At 40.0% G+C, this 24,165-nt stretch overlaps 1 protein-coding gene across 1 annotated transcript in view; it reads left to right on the forward strand.

Annotated features, from left to right (window-relative positions):
- The window catches only part of tmc2a (transmembrane channel-like 2a), a 45,870-nt gene that overhangs the window by 19,025 nt on the left and 2,680 nt on the right, over positions 1–24,165 (forward strand). The window contains exons 10-17 of the mRNA XM_048189929.1: positions 3,569–3,748; positions 3,841–3,999; positions 4,166–4,294; positions 4,380–4,447; positions 14,254–14,493; positions 14,847–14,972; positions 15,051–15,129; positions 15,241–15,364. Coding sequence (XP_048045886.1) covers positions 3,569–3,748; positions 3,841–3,999; positions 4,166–4,294; positions 4,380–4,447; positions 14,254–14,493; positions 14,847–14,972; positions 15,051–15,129; positions 15,241–15,364 — 1,105 coding nt within the window. The remainder of the gene's footprint in view (positions 1–3,568; positions 3,749–3,840; positions 4,000–4,165; positions 4,295–4,379; positions 4,448–14,253; positions 14,494–14,846; positions 14,973–15,050; positions 15,130–15,240; positions 15,365–24,165) is intronic.

A 24,165-nucleotide genomic window follows, 5' to 3' on the forward strand; every position in this document is an offset into this window, starting at 1 on the left:
AGTGGTAACACAGGGACGTCGATGGGCGATGAAGATCCGTGAAGAGTGGTGATGAGCAGTGTCTGTGAAGTGATCCCAAATGTGAAGTCCAGAGAGTAATCCAATGAAACACGAGAAACAGGAAACAACGAGTAGAAGTCCAATCCAGGGAAACACACAACAAGCAACACGCGGTCACAGCACAACGATCTGACAAACAAGAGACGAAAGACAAGGCGTTATATAGGCAGATGGTGATTGCTCACAGCTGCCGCTGATCATCAATCAGCGGCGACGCCCACACAAAACAATCAGGTGACACACCCACACCATCACACAGACACCAGAATGAGACAGCGGATTCATGAACCGTGACACTCGCGCGTATACTTCAATGAGTGCTAGACATCACTGCCGTTGTCAGAGTGCGATCAGACATCACCGAGCGAATGCTGAATGCAATTGGACATAGTGGTGTTTTAGAGGTAAAAAATGATATAAATACTGTTCGGTTTCTTGCACAAACCAATCGTTTCGTGTCTTAAGACATCAATGTGTCGTCACGAGCCGCAGGGTTTAATTTGGATTTGTCTGTCGTGTTTTATTTACTCTTATAGTCAAAGTTCCCGCTGACTTGCATTATACCACTGACAGGCGGCAGCGGTTGGAGTTAAAAATCATTATTTGTGTTCTACTGAAGAAACAAAGTCACCTACATCTTGGATACGCTGGGGGTAAGCAGATAAACATCAAATTTTCATTTTTGGGTGAACTATCCCTTTAAACTACTCTAACATTCACACACATACATGCATACGTTTTACCTACGGAAAGAGAGCTGAAACAGAATAAAGGAAAGCAAGAAGTTACAGCATTGTTTGAAATTCAGCAGATCAACAGCCTTGAGCAAACCATCAGTTTAGTTCTAACACACCCTTCTTTAAAAGGGGTAAGGATACTTTCTGTATCAAATAATGAGAATAAGTTTGATACTTGCATGTCTCGCCAATTTGAATTAACTGTCCTGATGCAATTTGTGGAGGCGCCCGTTGATCTTTGCTGATGTTGTCTGGATGAAAGAGAACCTGTTGGATTCAGAGGATCTTTGGTGAATGAAAAGTCAAGGCTAGAGCCTGGGACAAGCTTGGAGTTCCTTAGAAGCTTCTAGCACAGCATCATCTTCACATCAGAATTTTTCAGTAAAAGAACACACTGTGATCTTGTGATCAGTAATTTTAAAGTGTGAAGATGCCACACCCTCTTAAGGTGACTGAGCCAATAAGGAGTTGTCCCTTTGGAGGGAACTTTTACGAGTCTTTGTTCGGTAGCAAGATATTAGCATAAGACATTGGATTGGATGCATGAGAAAAGAACCTTATAGATTCTTATAATACTAGTGTGTCATAGAGTTAGCAATATACATAAATTACCAAATAGGAAACGAAAGTTGGAGTTCATCGATACCAAACATGCTACCCATGTGAATTGGATACATACAGTGGGTACGGAAAGTATTCAGACCTCCTTAAATTTTTCACTCTTTGTTATATTGCAGCCATTTGCTATAATCATTTAAGTTCTTTTTTTTTTCCTCATTAATGTACACACAGCACCCCATATTGACAGAAAAACACAGAATTGTTGACATTTTTGCAGATTTATTAAAAAAGAACAACTGAAATATCACATGGTCCTAAGTATTCAGACTCTTTGCTGTGACGCTCATATATTTAACTCAGGTGCTGTCCATTTCTTCTGATCATCCTTGAGATGGTTCTACACCTTCATTTGAGTCCAGATGTGTTTGATTATACTGATTCGGACTTGATTAGGAAAGCCACACACCTGTCTATATAAGACCTTACAGCTCACAGTGCATGTCAGAGCAAATGAGAATCATGAGGTCAAAGGAACTGCCTGAAGAGCTCAGAGACAGAATTGTGGCAAGGCACAGATCTGGCCACGGTTACAAAAAAATTTCTGCTGCACTTAAGGTTCCTAAGAGCACAGTGGCCTCCATAATCCTTAAATGAAAGACGTTTGGGATGACCAGAACCCTTCCTAGAGCTGGCCATCCGGCCAAACTGAGCTATCGGGAAAGAAGAGCCTTGGTGAGAGATTTAAAGAAGAACCCAAAGATCACTGTGGCTGAGCTCCAGAGATGCAGTCAGGAGATGGGAGAAAGTTGGGGCTTTATGGCAGAGTGGCCCGACGGAAGCCTCTCCTCAGTGCAAGACACATGAAAGCACGCATGGAGTTTGCCAAGATGGTGAGAAATATGATTCTCTTATTTCTCTTACCAAGATAGAACTTTTTGGCCTTAATTCTAAGCGATATGTGTGGAGAAAACCAGGCACTGCTCATCACCTGTCCAATACAGTCCCAACAGTGAAGCATGTTGGCAGCAGCATCATGCTGTGAGGGTGTATTTCAGCTGCAGGGACAGGACGACTGGTTGCAATCGAGGGAAAGATGAATGCGGCCAAGTACAGGGATGTGCTGGACGAAAACCTTCTCCAGAGTGCTTAGGACCTCAGACTGGGCCGACAACTCTGTGACTGTTCTTGAATGGCCCAGCCAGAGCCCTGACTTAAACCTAATTGAGCATCTCTGGAGAGACATAAAAATGGCTGTCCACCAGCGTTTACCATCCAACCTGACAGAAATGGAGAGGATCTGCAAGGAGGAATGGCAGAGGACCCCCAAATCCAGGTGTGAAAAACTTGTTGCATCTTTTCCAAAAAGACTCATGGCTGTATTAGATCAAAAGGGTGCTTCTACTAAATACTGAGCAAAGGGTCTGAATACTTAGGACCATGTGATTTTTCAGTTTTTCTTTTTCAATAAATCTGCAAAAATGTCAACAATTCTGTGTTTTTCTGTCAATATGGGGTGCTGTGTGTACATTAATGAGGAAAAAAAATGAACTTAAATGATTTTAGCAAATGGCTGCAATATAACAAAGAGTGAAAAATTTAAGGGGGTCTGAATACTCTCCGTACCCACTGTATTTATACATTTCTCAAGTGGTTATATATAGAATATATAGGATTAAAAGGGTTTATTTGTCCTTCTCAGAAAGAATTAAGTCGGAGTCACACGTCTCTACAAATTCTTTCAGATCATAACAAAGTTCTTATCAGTAACAGGACACCTGGTTCTGCCTGTGTGTTTCAGTTTTGGGGGATGGGTTCACAGAACTTGTGAGGGAGAGTTTTCTGGATTATTCATTAAATATAATGAATAATTGTGTGTCTGATTGGTCCAGACGCTACAGAGAAGATGAAAATATAATGAAAAATAAGCATAAATGAGTAGTAAATACTTGAGTATATGATGAAGATTAATATATGGAGTAGGATTACATGAATATATGAAATTAAAGATAATATTGTTAAATCATAAGCCATAAATTATTAGAAGATTCAAATAAAATATAAATAAAATGCATGAATATGAATATTGGCTATTTTGGATACACCAGTTGTTGTGGTATAAAACTAGGTGTTTCCATTTTATTGTCCAACATGTAACTCAATATTTCAGTTTCATTTCACATGAAGTAAAAATGATAAAATTTGTATCTCAGATGGAGATCATCATGTCTTTGCTGGGGCTGGTGGGTCCAATGCTCTTTGAGACTATCGCAGAGCTGGAAGAATACCATCCACGTATTGCTCTCAAGTGGCAGCTGGGACGTATATTTGCACTCTTCCTTGGCAACCTCTACACATTTTTGCTTGCTCTGTTCGATGAGGTCAATTCGAAAGTAAGTTTTCTGATGCTAACTCTTTTTATTTCATGTTTTTTTATTAGAGAATCAGTTATTTTTAAGTGAACAAAACCATTTTTTGCTTAAAGCTTGAAGAGGAGGAGTCTATAAAAAATGCCAGCATTTGGTTCGTTAAGGAGTATTATGCCAACTTCTCAGCCAACAACCCAAATTACACAGGCACTCCACCTCCTATTGATCCCGCTGATGTCATCAGAGGCCCATGCTGGGAAACTGCAGTGGGCTTAGTAAAGTGTCCATCTAATTCCTACAGCAGAAATCATATATAAAATACTGTATATTGAGTTTGATGAGACATTCTGATCTAAACATTTGTTTGCACATTTCTTGTGGCTTTATATTTGTGGTTGAACTCAAAGCATTTACCGCAAACCATTCCTACCCCACCGTTAGGAGTTTGTGAAGCTGACCATATCAGATATACAGGTGACTTATCTGACCATCCTCATCGGTGACTTCCTGAGAGCGCTGATTGTACGTTTCCTGAACTACTGCTGGTGCTGGGATCTGGAGGCTGGCTGGGTGAGTCCAGTATATAGGTTAATCACCAGTAACCTAAATTGCTATTTTATGTTTTGATAACTAACAGCCTTATTTTTATTTTCAGCCTTCCTATGGTGAATTTGACATAAGCGGCAATGTGCTGGGATTGGTATTTAACCAAGGAATGATCTGGTAGGACCAAATGCACAAACAGCACAATAACATTAAAAATATAAGCAATGGCCTCAATAAAAAAAGGCAAAACCTCTGGATTAATCCACAGCTAGGCTTGTAGTTCTACTCTTCTTGCAGCTATTTTTTTTTTTAAATAGTATGCATAAAAAAAGTTGGTTACAATTTATTTTAAGATATCCATATTACAGTGTAACTATATATTCAAGTACTGAGTAATATTAATTACCAACATGTACTTACTATATATTTAGGATTAATGTTTGGTTTAGGTTATTTGCATGTAATTATGCATAATTTACTGTTATTACTACAGTAAGTATATGTAACATTTGTAACAAGGACACTGAGGTTTTCCTGAGAAAGGGCATGGTTCTGCAAATGCCTTATTAATAAAGATAACTTTTTACAATAATGACAACACTCTGAGTAGTTTTAGCCTGTTTTGGTTGTGCTTTAGCTCTGCGTGACTGTGCAGATGAATTTGATCCTTTACAATAGATAATGCATTACAATTAACTCACAAACTTACAATTAACTGTTACAGAGCTACACATATAGGCATAATTTGTGGGTGGGACACTTTTTGCCAGGATCGATATTGTCCCCCTACTTTTTGAAACATCTTGCATTGCGGATGTACCTACTTAAAACATCTCCAGCATTCATTCCGTTCATTTGTTAAATAAGAGACAATCTGGCGCTAGTGCTTATTGCTGCTGTTATCAGTGGCAAGGATACAGTGTTCTCTTGTAACTCGTGCAGTCATCACATAGACAAACGCTTTAATCTTTCGCTTAATGTTGTTGCAGAAACTCTATTCATTCTGGTGAAATCACAAAACAAAATGCACACAAACATATCCCTGCTCAAGGTTCAAGGTTGTTTTATTTATATAGGACATTTAAAAACAGCAAGCATGGCTGACCAAAGTGCTGAACAATAAAGAAAAAAGAAAGTACAAAGTGAGACATACATTCACACCATATACTCATAGTGAATTAAAAGCTAAAGAAAATAAGTAAGTTTTAAGAGAAGATTTAAAAATAGTTAGAGATTGTGCCGTTCTGATATTGTCCGGGAGACTGTTCCACAGCCTGTGATAGCAAAGGCTCTATCACCTGTCTGCTTTAATCGCGATCTGGGGACACAGAGAACTCTCTCATCACCAGATCTCAGATTTCGTGTGGGATTGTAGGGGTAGGAGTAGCTCCGACAGATAGCTCGGGGACTGGTTATTTAAGGATTTAAAAACAAAAAGAAGAATTTTAAATTCAATTCTAAAATAGTACAGGTAACCAGTGCAACGATTTCAAAATTGGGGTAAAATGATCAAATTTGTTTTCTTTTGAGAAATTTTGCAGCGGCATTTTGCACTAGTTGAAGACGGGCAATAGAGGATTTGGACATACCATAATAAAGAGAATTGCAGTAATCCAAGCGAGATGTAATAAGCGCATGGATCGCAATCTCTGAGGTTTTTTCGGAGAGTGAGGATCTAATCTTAGAAAGGAGACGTAGCTGAAAAAAACAAGAATTAATCACAGAGTTTATTTGTTTTTCAATTGTGAAGTTCTAGTCCCAAGTTTTTAATGCAGGCTGAGGTAAAAGGAGTAAGGTAGTCCAGATCGATGTTTTTGCCTGCTCTAGATATACAATCACTCATGAACATATTCAGTTTTCATGAGAAAAAAAACTATACAGCGGATACCCAAACCTCTGTCATGCTTAAAGGATTAGTTCACTTTCAAATAAAATTTTCCTGGTAATTTACTCACCCCCATGTCATCCATGTTCATGTCTTTCTTTCTTCAGTCAAAAAGAAATTAAGATTTTTGATGGAAACATTCCACGATTATTCTCCTTGTAATGGACTTCAATGTCCTCCAAACGGTTGAAGGTCAAAATTATAGTTTCAGTGCAGCTTCAAAGGGCTTTAAACGATACCAGATGAGGAATACGGGTCTTATCTAGTGAAATGATCGGTCATTTTCGAAAAAAATATAAATGTATATGCTTTATATAAACAAATGATCGCCTTCCAAGCGCTTCCGCCAAAACTGCACTTTCGTATTCTTCAAAAAGCTTACGCTGTATGTCCTACGCCTTCCCTATTCTACTTACGAAACGAACGCAGCACCAGTTCTATTTTTTCCGTAAGTAGAATAGTGTTAGTATAAACATGAGTTCTATATTGATAATTTAAACCAAAGGTACTATTGAAATTGATTTATGGACATTGTAATGTTATTTTTTTCCTGCAATTGTTATTGTACATCTGTACATATATTGTACACATATCTGATATAACCCCCCCCCCCCCCCCACACACACACACACCTGTCCCATCCACTTTTTAAAACAAAGTTACGCCACTGTTGTAGTGTATTGAATTGTATGTAAACTCAGGAATAAGCACTGTTTGGACACTCTAGAGATTAACTCTGGGTTAGTATTTGGTTGGCCAATTCATTGTCCAAAAGACCTGTGTTCACGGAGTTTAGTAATTTATATTGCGAAGTAAACCAAAACAAGAACTGCACACCGTTTTCGGGCTTTTATTTGTGTTATTAACAGTATCAAAACACAAAAAATAGCAATTTATTGTTTCAATAAAATACTTTACCTGAGTAACAAAAATAGCATCTTCATGTCGCATTTATTTTCTTTATTCATTTCAAATCCCTCAGTTCTCGCCATACCAAAGGGATGGAAGGGACAGGGCTTACTCTGGAGATGGTCATAGCTGCTCTTATTGTGACATTTGATGGGGAAGTGCTTCGGATCTCGATTCCCATGTTTTTTAGCCATGACCAGTGTTGTTAACGGTGATGAAGCATGGCTAGTCCAATGGATAGGGACGCTACAGTGGCCTCACCCTGCCAAAAGGGAGGTAACATGTGGTTGATACATATATGGACTGACCCGTGGGGGAGTATATAAACAAGATCTCTGCAGTAGGTCCTGCCTAGCCAGGGAAGTGCTACTACCGATGCAGAGACAGGGCAGAGCAGAACTGCCTAGGGTTAGACATGGGTTTACTGACAGGGAAATCGTACAGGATTACCCAGGGGGAATCACAGCATCTAGCCCAGTACAAGGGCTGACCTGCCAGGCATTTACACGAGTTCCGGTCATGACATGAGGCGCCTTTGCCATGTCTGACTGCTGGAGGATGCTGGAGGAACTCGATTCAGGGATCGCCGATTGGGGAACTCACTTGTAGAGCAAGTAAGCGCTCGTATCACCCCACCACCCCATTTGAGGGGAATGGCGCTGTAAGTGAGACACCGATCTAGCCTTCACGCACATTACCTGTTTGTACCCAACACACAGGAAAAAATCGTCTCCACTCTGAGATTGTAGAATCTCGCAAATGTGTTAGGTGTCGCCCAGTACGCAGCTCTACAGATGTCTGCCAGAGAGGTGCCGCGCTGCCAATGCCTGGGAGGAAGCAACACCCTGAGTGAAGTGAGCTCTCACACCAGGGGGGCACAGCTCTTCTTGGGACTGGTACGCCAAGGTGATGGCATCCATTATCCATAGGGCCAATCTCTGTTTGGAGACAGCTTTTCCCTTCTGCTAGCTTCCAAAGCAGACAGAGAGCTGCTCTGAGCTTCTGAAGCTCTGCGTTTGGTCCACATAAACACAGAATGCGTGAACAGGACAAAGCAATGCGTGGACTGGGTCTGCCTCTTCCAGGGACAACACATGCAAGTGAAACTGCTGTCTTCCACCTGAATGTATTTAGGCAGTTCAAAACTTTGTTGACGTCCTTCATCTCAGCCTGGTCCAACCAGAGATGCCACTCCTGGACCACCAAGGTGGACATGGCTGAGGGCCCGTGCTGTGACTTTTGTTGCCTGGAGTCAGTCACTGCAGTCACTGCGCAGTTCCTGCATCAACCCTCACTCAGAACTACCCTTGTGCAGCTCTTTGAGAGCTTTTGCCTAATGGACCTGCAGGATGGCCATGGAATGCGAGGTGGAGGTGGCCTGTCCACCAGCACTGTAAGCCATGGCAGCCAGGGCTGCTATTGTCTTACAGGCCTTGGATGGGAGGCGTGGACGATTCTGCCAGGTGGCAGCACTTTGTGGGCATAAATGCACTGCAACTGCACGCTCCACCTGTGGAATGTAACCCTTGGCAGCCCCGCCATCAAGGGCACTAAGAGTGGAGAAGGCAACAGAGCAGCTTCGGCCAGTAAACGGTGCCTTCCATGACTTATGAACCTCCTCATGCACTTCCAGGATGGAAGGCACTGGGGTGGAATGGAACTCGGCTCTGAACCGCACACCTCACCCAGGAAACAATCATCCAACACATGGCATGCTGGAGGAGTGGGAGATCCGTGGGGGCTGGCCTGGTGGAAGAGCTCCCACTGTAACCCTCAGGTCTCCCAAAGTGTTAACCAGACCCGTGGCTCTGCTACTGTATGAGAAGGGTGGGCTGGGTAACATCAGAGGGGAATGATGCCTCCACAAATAGGGAGAGTCGCGACCGCAATGCTAACATGGACAGGAGAGATCTCCAAAGGAAAAGCTCTTTAAAACAATTAAAATGGCTGTTTCTCTGCCACTGGAATCCACTCAGATGAAGGATGACTGGAATGAGTGATTGCTATCACAACTGCTCGGCTCCTAAGTAAAGTATGAATGAGTGTGAGCCGGCCGTAGTTATACCAGTATGTCCGGGTAAGAGTGGCTCGGCATGCAAATCTCACAGGCTAATATCCATTCACTCATTAGTTACCACTTGAAGGTGATGGGGCTCCCAAGCATGACCCTAATACGTCAGTATCTATATAACGTCATATGTGACTGACTGAATGGGAACTGTGGTTAATACACTGCCATATAGTAAATGATGTGGTAGCTAGCAGATTCCATGTAAAAGGCCTATCAGTCTGCGCCATCTAGAGTTTCATGACTTAACTAGATATTTATCTTAGGTTACACTTTAATTTACAGTGCTGTAGTTACATTGTAATTTCTCAAATAAGTACTGAGTAAGTAACCTCTCTTAATTAACTACATGTACTTACTATAGAGTTACAGTTACGGTTAGGGTTTGGTTTAGGGTTAGTTACTTGTACTGCTATAGTACTATATAGTATATAACTATACTATAGTAAGTACATGTAGTATCATTTAACTAAGGCACTGTAAAATAAAGTGTTACCATCTTATTTTGCAGGGATTTACACATTATTCAGCTCTGTGCTAGCTACATTAATCTGTTTTGTATGTTGTTTATGTATTATTAGATTAACTTAGCATTATCAATAGTCAATTATAGGAATTATTAAGCAGAAATATCACAAGATAACAGGCTGCTTCACTACATTTGAAGTCGCCACCATTTTGAGTGTTTCCACGTGATGTTGCAGTGGTCAGATGGTACAGAGTTCTCAGAAAATTCAGAGTATTTATAAATGGATTTTGCGAAAATTAAAGCCTTAAATGCCATTAAAAAGCATAAAATTTTAAGATAGTTTTCAAGAAAAATAATACTACCAGTTATATTGAATATAGCCTTCATAATTAATAACTTTGATTTGCTGTTGCAAAATATGTACATTGGTGTGATACACACACGGAACCAGTTTGGTAATTGCCACCGGCCGGTGCAAAATTGCCATAATGCCGTTTTGGACAGCTGCAGGCTGGGACCTGGAGATGGAAGGCTGCATCAGTGTTGCCAACTTAGCGACTTTTCAGATCCCTTTTGCGACTTTTTTTCCAAGAAAGCGCATTGTGATGAATATACTTGTTAACCTGATCTAGTTTCCAAGACCCCCCGGTACTGCCGCACGAGCGTGAGGTTGCTTGCTTGCTTTCACCTCTCTCTCTGCGTCTGCTATTCAGTGAGTGGCTGAGAGTGGCAGCGCATTCAGTTGAGGATGTCAGAGAACAAATAAAATAGATACTATTGCTTCTAACCTGAATGATCATTTTATGTGTACATATAGCCAAAATCAAAGCAAATGTCTTTATCTTATGTGTATTGTGATTTTGTCAGACAAAGTCTCGATTATATAAATCAGGATTTTAGCGCTGGTTTAACATGTCAGGGCTCGAAAGTAACGTTTGTCAAATAATCCGAGTTAAGTGGATTTTTGAAGGGGCAAGTGAAAGAGAATTTTATTTGCCCGGCTGGACAAGGACCTGATTAAAACATCAATTAAAAAAAAAAAAAAAAAAAAAAAAAAAAAAAAAGTGAGAATGACTGATTTTATTACATTTAGTGTAAGTGGCGATTGATAGTGGATAATAATAGGCTGTATAATGTACTGACAATAACAAGGTTATTGTTGTTGAGGCTCACGCACCATCTCGAGGAGAAATGGAAACATGAGTGAAGCAAACACACAAAAAAACTCTGCGGTAAAAATTCAAAATGTGGAGTTTTTATAACTTGATACAGTTAAGCAAAATCACATGACCAAAAATGCTGTTTTCCTAAACAGGCTACCATCACGATTAAAAACGTGACACTGATTTCCATTCATAAACAACTGCCTCATTCTTGAATGAATCAGCCAATGACTCACTTATTGAGACAGGTACTTGACGCCACCTACTGGTGGTTTAATTGCATTTTTAAAAGAATCCCCCCCCCCCAAACATTTCTTACAATCCCATAACCTTATTTAATAAAGCTGTAATTTTTTTTTTTTTTGTAAATGATTTTGATTGGTAACAGCCCTTAGTGTCTTATTCCAATTAAATTTATTGATCGAATTTAAGAATTTAAAATGAAAGATGAATCATATATTTAACATGTATCGTACAAGATGGGGGGGGGGGGGGCACAAATCTATCACAAATCTATCACAAATATGCAAATTTAAATATGTCAAAGCTGCAATATTCTGAAAGGATATTGCTTTAGAAATTTTTAATTTATATTTACACCACAAAAAAAAAAAAAATCCAGACAAGCAACTGTTTTACTCGTACAAGTGAATGACAAGGCTTAATGTCGAGCCCTGTATGTATTCTTAATGGGCCATGTTTCAGTCATCATTTCATGTTGTCTGACAACAAAACCAGAAAAATATATAGATGAAACAATTTTATTTGGAATTTGGCTGTATTCAAATATATTATGTGAGCAAAAAGGGTAAACAGAAAAACAAACAAATGTAAAGGGCTGACACTTGGCAGAATGCAAATGCAACAATGACATGATGAATATTCTAATTGGTGTATGACGTCATCTATCGACATTTAGCGACAAATATATATGGCATTAAAATTGGCATTAAAAAGCATTAAATTAGATTTGATGAAACCTGCAGAAACCCTGTATTTTCTTGTGAAAAAGAAGAATTGTAGTGTGTACCTCAAATCTTAAAGGTATATTTTTAAACAATTGCACTTATATAAAATATAATATAATATTAATTAAATAAAAGGCCACACAAGTGCATTTAAAGAGAGTGCACTTTCATGAATACAAAGTTCTGTCATGAAACTATAAATGCGCATGATAATAGGTCCTTAAATTAACCTGTTTGTATTACGTCATTATCTATAGGGCACAAATAATTGGTTCCTGCTGTATTGGTAGCCAATGAGCGTGTTTGCTCAATCTTCAAATACATGGGTAGCATTTGCCTTAGCAGGGCAGCACGCTTCAGAAACCCTTCACCTTCCCCAGTGCCACCTGTATAGATCTGCTATGGGTAATTCATGTATGCTATATATTGTACAGCAGCAGCATGTCTTACTTGCTCACAGCAGCGTGTTGTGTATGTATTGGCAGTAGAAAGTCCCGTACTTGCTCTGCAGCAGCAGCAATAAAAGCAGCAAAAGCGCAGCAGATCTATTCCGCCAAGACCAAACATATCAACATTGTCAAACCCATTACCATGCCAAACACTCCGAGAGTTATCATGACAGAACTATGTTTCTTAACACACTTAGAACAATTTTTAAAAGTGCACATTGTAATAATGTCAAATTAAAAGTTTAACCCCTGGTTTCACAGACAAGGCTTAAGCTAGTCCTAGACTAAAATGCATGTTTGAGCTGTTATAACTGAAAGTAACTTGTACTGATTTTGTCATGCTTTAAAAAGTTAGTTCACCCAAAAATGAAAATAATGTAATTTATTACTCACCCTTACCCTAACCCCCGTAAGACCGTCGTTCATCTTCGGAACACAAATTAAGATATTTTTGATTAAACCCGATGGCTCATTGAGGCCTCCATTGCCAGCAATGTTACTGCACCTCTCAAGATACATAAAGGTACTAAAAACATATTTGAAACAGTTCATGTGAGTTCAGTGGTTCTATCTTAATATTATAAAGCGATAAGAATACTTTTTGTGCGCCAAAAATCACAATTTTCAACAATATCTATATGGGCTGATTTCAAAACACTGTTTCATGAAGCTTCTGAGCTTTATGAATCTTTTGTTTCAAATGAGTAATTCGAATCTCCTATCAAACGGCTAAATTGCTGAAATCACGTGACTTTGGTGCTCCAATTCACTGATTCAATTCGTAAAGCTCTGAAGCAGTGTTTTGAAATCGGCCCATATAGATATTGTTGAAAAGTCGTTATTTAGTTTTTCGGCACAAAAAGTATTCTTGTCACTTTATAATATTAAGATAGAACCACTGAACTCACATGAACTGTTTCAAATATGTTTTTAGTACCTTTATGGATCTTGAGAGGTGCAGTAACATTGCTGTCTATGCAGGCCTCACTGAGCCAACGGATTTCATCAACAATATCTTAATTTGTGTTCCGAAGATGAACAAAGGTTTTACGGGTGTGGAATGACATGAGGGCGAGTAATAAACTACATTATTTTAATTTTTGGGTGAACTAACCCTTTAACAAAGTACACTTTGATGTGTTGACTAACATAATAAAACACATGTAAAGTTATCTGTAGTATGTTATTTGATATTACATTTAAACCTAATTTATTTTAAATATACTAAACTGCAACATCATCATTACAAATATATTTAAATACATGACATTTCAATATGACATTAAAGTATTTTTTTAGTTTACTTTATATGCTTATCTTTTAATAGTATATTTTTGCCATATTTCAAAGACAATAGAAGTAATTTTGAAATTACCTAATAAAAGATCTACTTAAGTCCTATTTAAGTGGGTCAAAAATAAATCTACTAAGTTCAACTAAATGCATTTAATATCAAATAACATGCAGTTAAGTGTTTGAAAACATTGCATTCAGTTCTGTTAGTATATTCTTTTAAGGTATATTATTTTTTAATAATCTTGTTTGCTGAAGTGTAGGCTACTTCTTTTTAAGGGTTAGTTTAGCTAGCATAGGACTGTTAGAATAAACTGACAGCTTATGCTTTCCATGACACTATTTGTGTGGCAAATTTGAGTTTTTACAAGGTTCCATTTAAACCAGGGGTATCCTGCTCCTGGAGGGCCACTGTCATGCAGAGTTCAGCTTCAACTCCAATGAAACACACCTGAACCAGCTAAGCAAGTTCCTACTAGGCATGTCCTGCATTCCACCCTATATCCACCCTATAGTACTGAATATTACTAATGTCACATACTATTTAGGTTGAGGCAAGTTGGAACTAAACTCTGCAGGACAATGGCCCTCCAGGAGCAGGATTGAACACCCCTGATGTAGACTGTAGGCAGCACACTAGGTTCTAAAATGCTTTGGAGTTTCTCATTTTTTGAGTCAATTTAGACATTTTAATTACCCTCAGATATATTCCAAAGCAAGATTTAGCCACATACTCTTTTGTACCTGTAGATATCAATTGGTTTGTCTGTGTTTGTCAGGATGGGGGCGTTCTATGCTCCTGGTCTGGTGGGCATTAATGTTCTGCGGCTCCTGAGCTCCATGTACTACCAGTGCTGGGCTGTAATGGCCTGTAACGTCCCACACGAGAGAGTCTTTAAAGCTTCCAAATCCAATAACTTCTACATGGGCCTGTTACTACTCATCCTCTTTCTAAGTCTCCTGCCTGTGGTTTACACCATTATGTCTTTGCCTCCCTCCTTTGACTGTGGACCCTTCAGGTATGCACACACACACACACACACATGTTTGTTTTCCATGTATTATGGGGACGTTCCATAAGACAATGATTTTATACTGTAAAAACATATTTTATCCCTTAATCCTAAACCTAACCCATCACATAAAAAAAACAACAAATAAAACAACCCATCATTCTGTATGATATAAGCTGTTTTCATTCGGATATTGCTGTCTTTGTGGGGACATTTTGTCCTTATAATGTAGGGTTTACCAGGACACTACACACACAAACACAAGCTCGTATGCACACAAACACATGCTATAATACCCCAAATAAATTTTTATTATCAAAATTTACTCATGCTTGTTGTGACTTTTCCTGTTACCACAGTGGGAAGGCAAAAATGATTGACATCATTATGGAGACCATTGATCTGGATCTTCCTGCGTTTATGGGGACGATTTTTGGCTACCTAGCAAACCCTGGACTCATTATAGCAGCAGTGCTTCTCATGGTGTAAGGAAATTATTTAAAAAATCATGATCACATAATACAAGAAAAATCCCTTACATTTTTATTTGTTATTTATTACAGTCTGGCCATTTACTATCTGAATTCAGTGTCACAGGCCTACCAGAATGCCAACTTGGAGTTAAAAAAGAAAATGCAGATGGTTAGTAGTGTTTATGTTCAGAGATACACAACAATCCATTCTAAGATTTGTTAGATGGCACCAGTTTGTTAAAATTTTTAGCTAGTGTGTGTTTCTAACATTCATTTCTAGGCAAGAGATGAGGAGAAGAACAGACGGAACAACAAAGACAGCACTAACCAGGTAATGAAGGACCTGGAGGATCTACTTCCCAAAAACGCACAGATGTCCCATGCCCCTCCGGAGAATAAAGCAGGTGTGCATTGCATAGAATGTTATGTTACTAACAATTATACATTAGCAGTTGGTACACTTTAAAAAAATAATGCTTCCAAAAAGGGTTTTTCACAGTGATGCCATAGAAAAACAAACAAACAAACAAAAAAAACATTCTGGTTCCACAAAGAACCTTTCAGTGAATGGTTCTTAAAAGAGCCATTTTTTTCTTAGTGTGAAGAAAATTAATAATCTAAAGAACTTTTTGTCAAGGATCTGAGGGAGAGAAGACCCAAATGCAGAATGAACAGTAAAAGAATTTAAGAAGAAGAATTTATAACAGCAGACAGGCACAAGAAGGGAGTTGAGGCGCTCAACAACAGGGCAGGGCACAGAACATGAAGACAGGCAAGTTGAGGATGACTGCTGACAACAGGCTAGAGAGCTGCAGAGGAAGAGGCAACACTAGACAGATAGTAGTGGCGTAGACCAGGCAAAGGCACAATAAACCAAAGGTTTAACATTTGGATATCACAGACACTGAACCAGTCTAGCTGCCAGGCAGAGAGAACCAGTGGCCAGGGAAACTTGGGTTGCAGGGCGGGACCTCAACAGAACAACACTCACAACACAACAAGGCAAGACTCAAAAAGACAACACAAAGAAAGACAGCAATATATGAAACAAGAGCAGAAAATAAAAATGACTGATAATTCTATGACTAGAATAACAAAAGAAAAAGAAGATAAAATAAATAAAACTGCAAGAAACTAGTCAAACAAAAATAAAGACAAGAGTGCAAGACTTTGAGAGATAACTAGAGGAAAACTAAATAAAAAAAAAAAACAGTCTTAAAGGATTATTTCACTTTCAAATGAAAATTAGCCCTAGCTTTACTCACCCTCAAGCCCCTCTTTCTCACTCTCTTTCTGTTCCTTTTGCTAGATCTGAATTAGATAAGAAGGCTTTTGTGTATGCCGCCCCGTTTGACTGGAATCACAATCGAAATTGAAGTTACAAAATTTGCTGTCTTTGGATAAATTTAAAGTAGTCATTTGGCAAATGGAAGATGATTCAGTGAAATGTAATTGTTTTTAATTTTGTTTGTACTGTGTAAGTCTGTGTTCAAACTCATTGTATCGCTGCGCATTTTGGCCAGGTCACTCCTGTGAAAGACATTTTTAATCTCAGTGAGTCTTTCCTGGTTAAATAAAGGTTGAAAGCCATCCTAGGTGTATATGACTTTCTTCTTTCTGGTGAACATAATCGGAGAAATATTAATAAATATCCTGATGCATCCGAGCTTTATAATGGCAGTGAATGGGACCAACGAGTATGAGCTGAAGAAAGTGCTTCCATCCACATCCATCCACCATAAACGTGTAATCCACATGGCTGCGGGGTGGTTAATAAAGGCCTTCTGAAGCGATGCAATGCGTTTGTGTAAAAAAAATATCCATATTTAAACAAGTTATGAAGTGAAATATCTAGTTTCCGCCAGACCGCCTTCCGAATTCAAGTTACGAATAAAGTGTAAAACGCTTGCAGTTCACAAAGCTTACATTACGTCCCACACATTCCTATATTCAACTTATGGAAAAAGCGTAACTGATGCGACACCAGTTTACACTTTCTTCTTAACTTAAATATGGAAGGCTGTCTGGCGGAAGCTAGATATTTTACTTCATAACTTGTTTAAATATGGATACACAAATGCATCGCTTCACTTCAGAAGGCTTTTATTAACCCCCCGGAGCTGTCTGGAGTACACGTTTATGATGGATGGATGTGGATGGAAGCACTTTCTTCAGCTCATACTCCTGAACTCTGTTCACTGGCATTATAAAGCTCGGATGCGTCAGGATATTTATTAATATTTCTCAGATTATGTTCAGCATAAAGAAGAAAGTCATATACACCTAGGATGGCTTATGGGTGAGTAAAGCTCATTTGAAAGTGAACTAATCCTTTAAATAGGCAATAAAATCAAAAAGAGAAAAAAAACTAAAAAACAAAAATAAAACTAAGACTAGGATTCTCAAGAGCTATAGCTAGGACAGAAACATGACTAGAATATAAAAAAAAACTATGACAAAGATACACAAGGTCTGTAGCAAATACAAAAACATGACTGGAGTAAGTAGAATGACTAACTACATGTGGCACAAAACACTCAATGAACCTGCAAAAACAAGATGGAAAAGAGCACAGTAAATAGGGAGAAGTACACAAAAGCTGTGTATAACTCCACTTTTAGACATGCACTCGTGAACTTCCCTAAGCACTGCCATTTTGAAGTGTGTTCAACTTTGTCAAGTGGATGAGGGAAGTTTATATGGTCAGACCCTCGACCTCTCGATTTTGACTTAGGGAGCAAGTCTACTCAACATGTACACTTCAGGCAGATCCATAGACCACACTGCAACATGATTGTGACGTCAGAGCAGGTCACGCTTAATTTACCCCCACCCCACACAACTTTAATGTATGATAATGGCATTATTTTGACATTTAACCACATTTAATACTTGTAGCTAGCTTAATCTGACAATTTTATAATTTATTGAATTGTTATCATTTATTTGGTTTGGAACCATTGATGCCAATAAAGAAACTTTATTTTTAAGAGTGTACCATATTACAGTGGCGTAGCCACGGGGGGGCCTGAGGGGGCCTAGGCCCCCTCATTAACATGCAGGCCCCCCCAGATTTCTGAGCGATTTTTTCAATTTTTATGTTTATTTGTTACACTGATTCATATGCTGCGCTGTAAAATGCAACAGCTGTTTTAAGACTTATTGGTTTGATTATTTCACGTGTTGCACGTAGCCTCTGCTGTTATATCTTTGCGCGTGAGAGTTCGTTATTATGCGGTGAGTGGCAATGTGAAGCGGCACCCGAGGCTTCCCGTTTCCAAGATGCGCATGTCAATGCAGTGAAATCCGGTGGGTGCTCGGGCTCCTAACTCTCAATTCATTTTAACCAATAAAAAGTCGTTAGAGAATCAAGAACCTCTGACTGTAGCGCACACAGCTTTCTTCTCGTCATTATACTTAATCTGAGGCAGTTTCCGTGGCGTTATTTGCTCTCACTCAGATATTGCGTGCGCGGCTGTGCGCGCTCAAACTTTGTTAGGCCTATATGTAAATCAAACATGCTTTTTCTCTAGAATTGTCTTCTCTCCTGAATTTAATGTTGCTAGAAGCTATTAATCATCAAACTTACATAACTGACTGTTAAAATAACACCTATAAATTGTAAAGAAATTAAGTATCTTTTTATATAATAACTCCATGTACAAATTATATCATTTTCAAACTTAGCCTACTTTAGTCAGCCAGCTATCTAGATATTTTTATTATCTATTTAATATAGATGTTTAAAAAGTTGTGCTTATTGTAGCCTGAAAGCTTATTGAATTATTATATTTAGCGAACCACTACTGATCATCAAATAGTGCAATATCAGCATGAGTGTAATCAAAATGGTTATGAGTCTGGATAATCTGTAGTTTTTAGAATAGAAATAACGGTTTTTCCACGGTTCAAAAAGCAAATTACACAATCAAACAAAACAATATGTAGGGATAATTTACTTTAGGTTATGACAAAACGTTTTATTGTTTAAAATTAATTTAAAAATGGTTTATGGTCTGGTCTATGTATCCCTGCCTCTGCTGAATTATTTTTATCCCTGGTGGGGATAAAAAAAAATATCCCTCCCGGGTGTCGCTACTCCACAAACCACCAACAGAGCATATAAAATACCAAAAATAAAAATCGTTTTTTTAAAACATCGCTAAGTAAAACGCTGTGTTTATATAGAACTGTCCCTTTACGACACAACAAACGGGATACTTTTTAGACGCGCATTCCGACTTCGCCTCAGCGCCTGGCGCAAGTCAAACGAGCGCGGAAAAGGTGCAGGTGACGACGAGGGAGCTTCACTTGAACAACAGTGAACCGCGGTCAGATGAGGTGTTGTCAGGCTATGTCGGTAAAACTCAGAAAAATTAACACGACTGTCAAATCAGTCATTATACTGTGCTCGTGGCGCGCACTCAAGAATTGCATGCGCAAATGCGCCGGCGCGCGTTGCGTAATTACTTTATTATAGCTTAAATAAAGCGCAATACTACGAGCAATGACCGTCGTTTGAAAATGAAATTGCCAAACATGCGATTAAAGCTGCCTTGTGTATTTGTTGACATGGTTTTAAAGCTATTGTTATCCAATTTGTTGGTCTAAACGTCTTAAAAATGCACATATGTACACCAAGGAAATCAAAATTTTCTCGGGGGAGCATGCCCCCGTACCCCCCTAACAAACTACATTTTATGAACTCTGTAATTATGAAACTCTGCGTACATGTTCTATAAATTCTGTCTAATGAAATCTGAGGTAAACGTGTATTTCTGCAAATGTGCGCACTTTGACAGTAAAAGTTTGTATATGTAGTATGCACTTTGATCAAAAATAAATGGGACCAAGCGCGATTTAATGTAAAGGTTTGTGTCTCGTTATTCTATTAATAAATACCAACTGATTTTGCATTTCTTTTAGAAATTAAGAATTAGTGTCATTGTAGTCATTATTAGTGTCATGTATATATATATATATATATATATATATATATATATATATATATATATATATATAGCGGCCCCCTCATTTTTAGATGGGCCCCCCCAAAAATAAAATTCTGGCTACGCCACTGCCATATTATCAAATAACATTTGCTGTTTTCTAATATACAGTACAATAAGAGAATATACAGAATATAAGAAAATAGAATATACAGAAAATAAGAGTTTTAATACTTTTTATTTTTCAAAGAATACTGAAAACAATGTATTAAGCATTACGACTGTTTTCATCATTGACAACAATAGAAATGTTACTTGAGCACCAAGTCAGCATATTAAAATCATGTGACACTGAAGACCGGAGTAATGGCAGCAGAAAATGTCTCAGGTTATGTTTGTAACCATGGTTCCCTGAGAACAGGGAACAAGACTCTGCGTTCGAAAACGCTTATGGGGAACGCCATCACGCGAACCGGTGTCTGAAACAATTATCAAATCCTACCAATCCTATTTGCAGCAACATCCTATGATGTCATTAGAGATGCGACCTGTATAAAGTATAAAGTATAAGTATAAAGATGCACCTAGAGAAGCAGTCAGTACCTTATCATCTGAAGGGACTGTTCAGCAGGCAGCCCTGATGCATGGCTAGGAAACGCAGAGTCTCGTTCCCTTTTCTCAGGGAACCATGGTTACGTAACCTGAGACGATCCCTTTCGAAAGGGAACTCAACTCTGCGTTCGAAAACGCTTATGGGTAACGATATACCCACGCCGCCATGCTTGAGGGAAGTGCATGCCAATATGGCTTAGACAAACGTTAGAACTAGCAGCTTCAACTGAAGTGCCAGAACCACTCCCCCTACGGGTCATACATAGGCTGTCAGTGACAGCATTCCCTATGGCCAACAGCCCAAGCTATAAGCCTCAAAAAGGCCTTCCGCAGAAGGCCTACCAAGGCCGCCCAAATGCTTCTGGAACCAAGCTTCTTTTCAAAGAAAAGAGGGTACCTTTAAGGGAATGTGGAATGTGGAACCAGTGAACCCTATCCAGTCACTTGTCAGGGGAACGTACTCGACCCTGATTGCCACCAGGGAGGCCTGTCCTGATCTACTTTACAGAAACCTAGTCTTGGCCAACAACCTGTCTGATCACCTGTCTGAGTCTCCAATCGCATTTCTTCAGAGAAGATATCCAGTAAGAGTGACTGCAAAAGAGGCAGTAACTAACTCAGACCAGCGCGTAGAAATGGGCATCCCGGAGAGCAAGACTCACCTTAGCACTTTTTTACCCTTACTAATGAGGGGAGTAACACTCTGCTCAATCCTAGGATCTACTCAGCTCATGATTATTTGCACTGAGGAGGCTGTGCACTCCAAAGGAACACAACAAGGGAAGTACATTTAACAGCCTGGGGGCTGATTCTAATAGGGAGGCCTCAGAGAGGCCTTCAACCACTGACCAGCTTAGGGACCTAAGTACTTATGCAGGACAACCCTCGAATGAGGGGAGTACAGAGCTCGACCTAACAGATAAACTGTACTGTAGGCACAAAATCATGGAGGCCCAAAAAGGGGACCTGCCACATGATACAAATTCTACATGTGTGGAAATACATTACAGCAGCCTTGATAACTGCCAGCATGTGCTCAGTCTGCTTATAGAACACCCAGAAATGGGAGGGGGGAAGCTTAAAGGGAGGCCTGAGAAGGCCACACACCTGAAGAGCTTGCTTGCTGATAAGCAAATCCAGCAGATTAGACTGAGAGAACTCTACTCCTAAAGCAAGAGGAGTACAGCATATGCCAACATGCCCTGCAGGAGGCCTTAAAAAAGGGCCTACGACTTCCAGACACGTGGCATCAGCTCACGGCAGTGTTCTAAGCTCTAAGGGAGCCAAGTAGAGTAACCAAACTTCTCAAGTGAGGTTAACTAGTTTAACTCAACCAGAGCCATCATACCACCAGGTCATGTATTCAGTAAAAACACCTTTTTACTCTTAGAGCAAGAGGAGTACAAACCTACACCATCATGCCCTAAAGGAGGCCCAAACGGGGCCTACAACTCAGAACGACACGTGGCCCCAGCTACTAGTGGCAGTTACAAAGCTCTCAGGGAGCCACATATAGAACCAAACTATTCAGTGAGGTTAATTATTAGCTCAGTCTGAGCTTAATTCCAATTCACACATTCCAACTGGAAATGTACCCAGTAAAGCACTTAACACTCTTAAGGAAATAGGAGTACTCAAAACTCTGCCAAGATGCTCCAAAAGAGGCCCAGACCGAGCCTACTACTCCAGGAGACACGGGCGTCAGCCAGTGGCAGTGTAAACAAGCATAACAAGCCTGCACCATCATGTTCTTAGAGGAGGCCAAAACCGGGGCCTACAACTCCAGAAGACATGTGGCGTCAGCTAGTGGCACCCATCTAAGCTTCTAAGGGAGCCTAATCTGAGAACCAAACAATAAAGTGAGGTTACCTAGCTTAACTCAACCTGAGCTTAAATCTCCACATTCCAACAGGCAATGTACTCAGTAACAACACTCTAAACCCTGAAGTAGGGGAGTACAAAGAAATATGTTATCGTGCTCTGAGGGAGGCCCAAAACCGGCCTACCACCTCAAACAGACACGGACATAAACCTGTGGCAGTGTCTATGTTCTAAATGAGCAAACTCTGACCAAAACATTCACCATCAAGAGCTTGTGACACAACAAGCTACAGTGCTTAGTTTGTGTAAAAAAAAAATCCATATTTAAACAAGTTATGAAGTGAAATATCTAGTTTCCGCCAGACCGCCTTCCGAATTCAAGTTACGAATAAAGTGTAAAACGCTTGCAGTTCACAAAGCTTACATTACGTCCCACACATTCCTATATTCAACTTATGGAAAAAGCGTAACTGATGCGACACCAGTTTACACTTTCTTCTTAACTTAAATATGGAAGGCTGTCTGGCGGAAGCTAGATATTTTACTTCATAACTTGTTTAAATATGGATACACAAATGCATCGCTTCACTTCAGAAGCGATAAAGAGTGCTAATCTCAAACAACTCTAACTATGACCAGAGGAGAAGCTATTCTACCAATGGTGGCTGTGAAGTCGGACATTTTGTTTGCCAAAAATAAATCGTTCAAGCCAACCTAAAGGTTTTTTAACACTTCAGAGTCCTTAAAACCCTTACTTTTCCTCTACACACCCAGGAAAACCATACAGGAAACATAAGGTCAGATATACTTATAATGTAAATATAGACCCATCTTACCTTCCTGCGGCTCGAAGACCGAAGACTCCTATCATGGAAGAGATGGAATTTAGGGTCCTTTTTAGCCTAAAGGAGCCTTTTACTATCAAGCCCGAAGGCGGGCCATCAGAAATGTATTCATCATGGGCCCAGTCCTCAGCCTGACCGTAAGAAAAATGCCTGAGTGTGTTTAGTTTCTTTAAAATTCCATTACTCAGGAGGTGGAAGAAGAGAGGAGAGGGTAGAAGTGAACTACCCTCACAGAGAGGAAATCAGTCACTGACGCTGCTGGCATCTGTGGTTGATTACCTCCCTCAGATCCTGCTTCTTCTTCCTAGAGTTCCGTCTTCTCTGGGACTTACTCCGCGGAGGAGGAGGTGCCCGAGAGGCAACGCTGGACCTCTGGCCCTGTCTCCGATCTTCGAATCGGGACGGGCCAGGACCTCCTGTCTGTCTGGGCCCAGGATCGGATCTGAGCGGTATGCAAGTTTTAAACGCCGCCAAGCATGCCTTCACCTCTCTGAACTTTCCCTCCACCGCCTCGACGAAGGTACCGAAAAGTTCGGAGTGCAAAACCGGTGCATCGAGGATAAAGCCCTTTTCTTTCTCCCCGATGTCAGCCAGGTTCAACCACAGGTGTCTCTCCGTGGCCACCATCGCCGCCATCAATCTTCCAATCAAAGCGGCGGTTTGTTTAGTTGCCCGGAGAGCCAGATCTGTGGTGCAGCACAGCTCTTCTACCGCCTCAGGGGACAGACCATGCCCCTGATCCAGATCCCTCAGCAAATCAGCCTGGTAGGCCTGTAACACCACCGTGGTGTGCCTTGCCATTCAAGCGAGAAGTCACCTTCAGGGCTTGGAAGGCAGAACCGGAGCTTTCAGTGTCGGGGCCTGCCCTGTGATGAGATAGTTCTGGAATGTCTCGTCAATAGGGGGCATCCCATGCTGAAACAGTCCCTCCACATCAGCAATTCGCCCGCTGATGCAGATCAATCCGAGCTGAATATG

This window comes from Megalobrama amblycephala, linkage group LG4 (genome assembly GCF_018812025.1).
Source record: "Megalobrama amblycephala isolate DHTTF-2021 linkage group LG4, ASM1881202v1, whole genome shotgun sequence".
In the NCBI taxonomy this organism is placed as follows: domain Eukaryota; kingdom Metazoa; phylum Chordata; class Actinopteri; order Cypriniformes; family Xenocyprididae; genus Megalobrama; species Megalobrama amblycephala.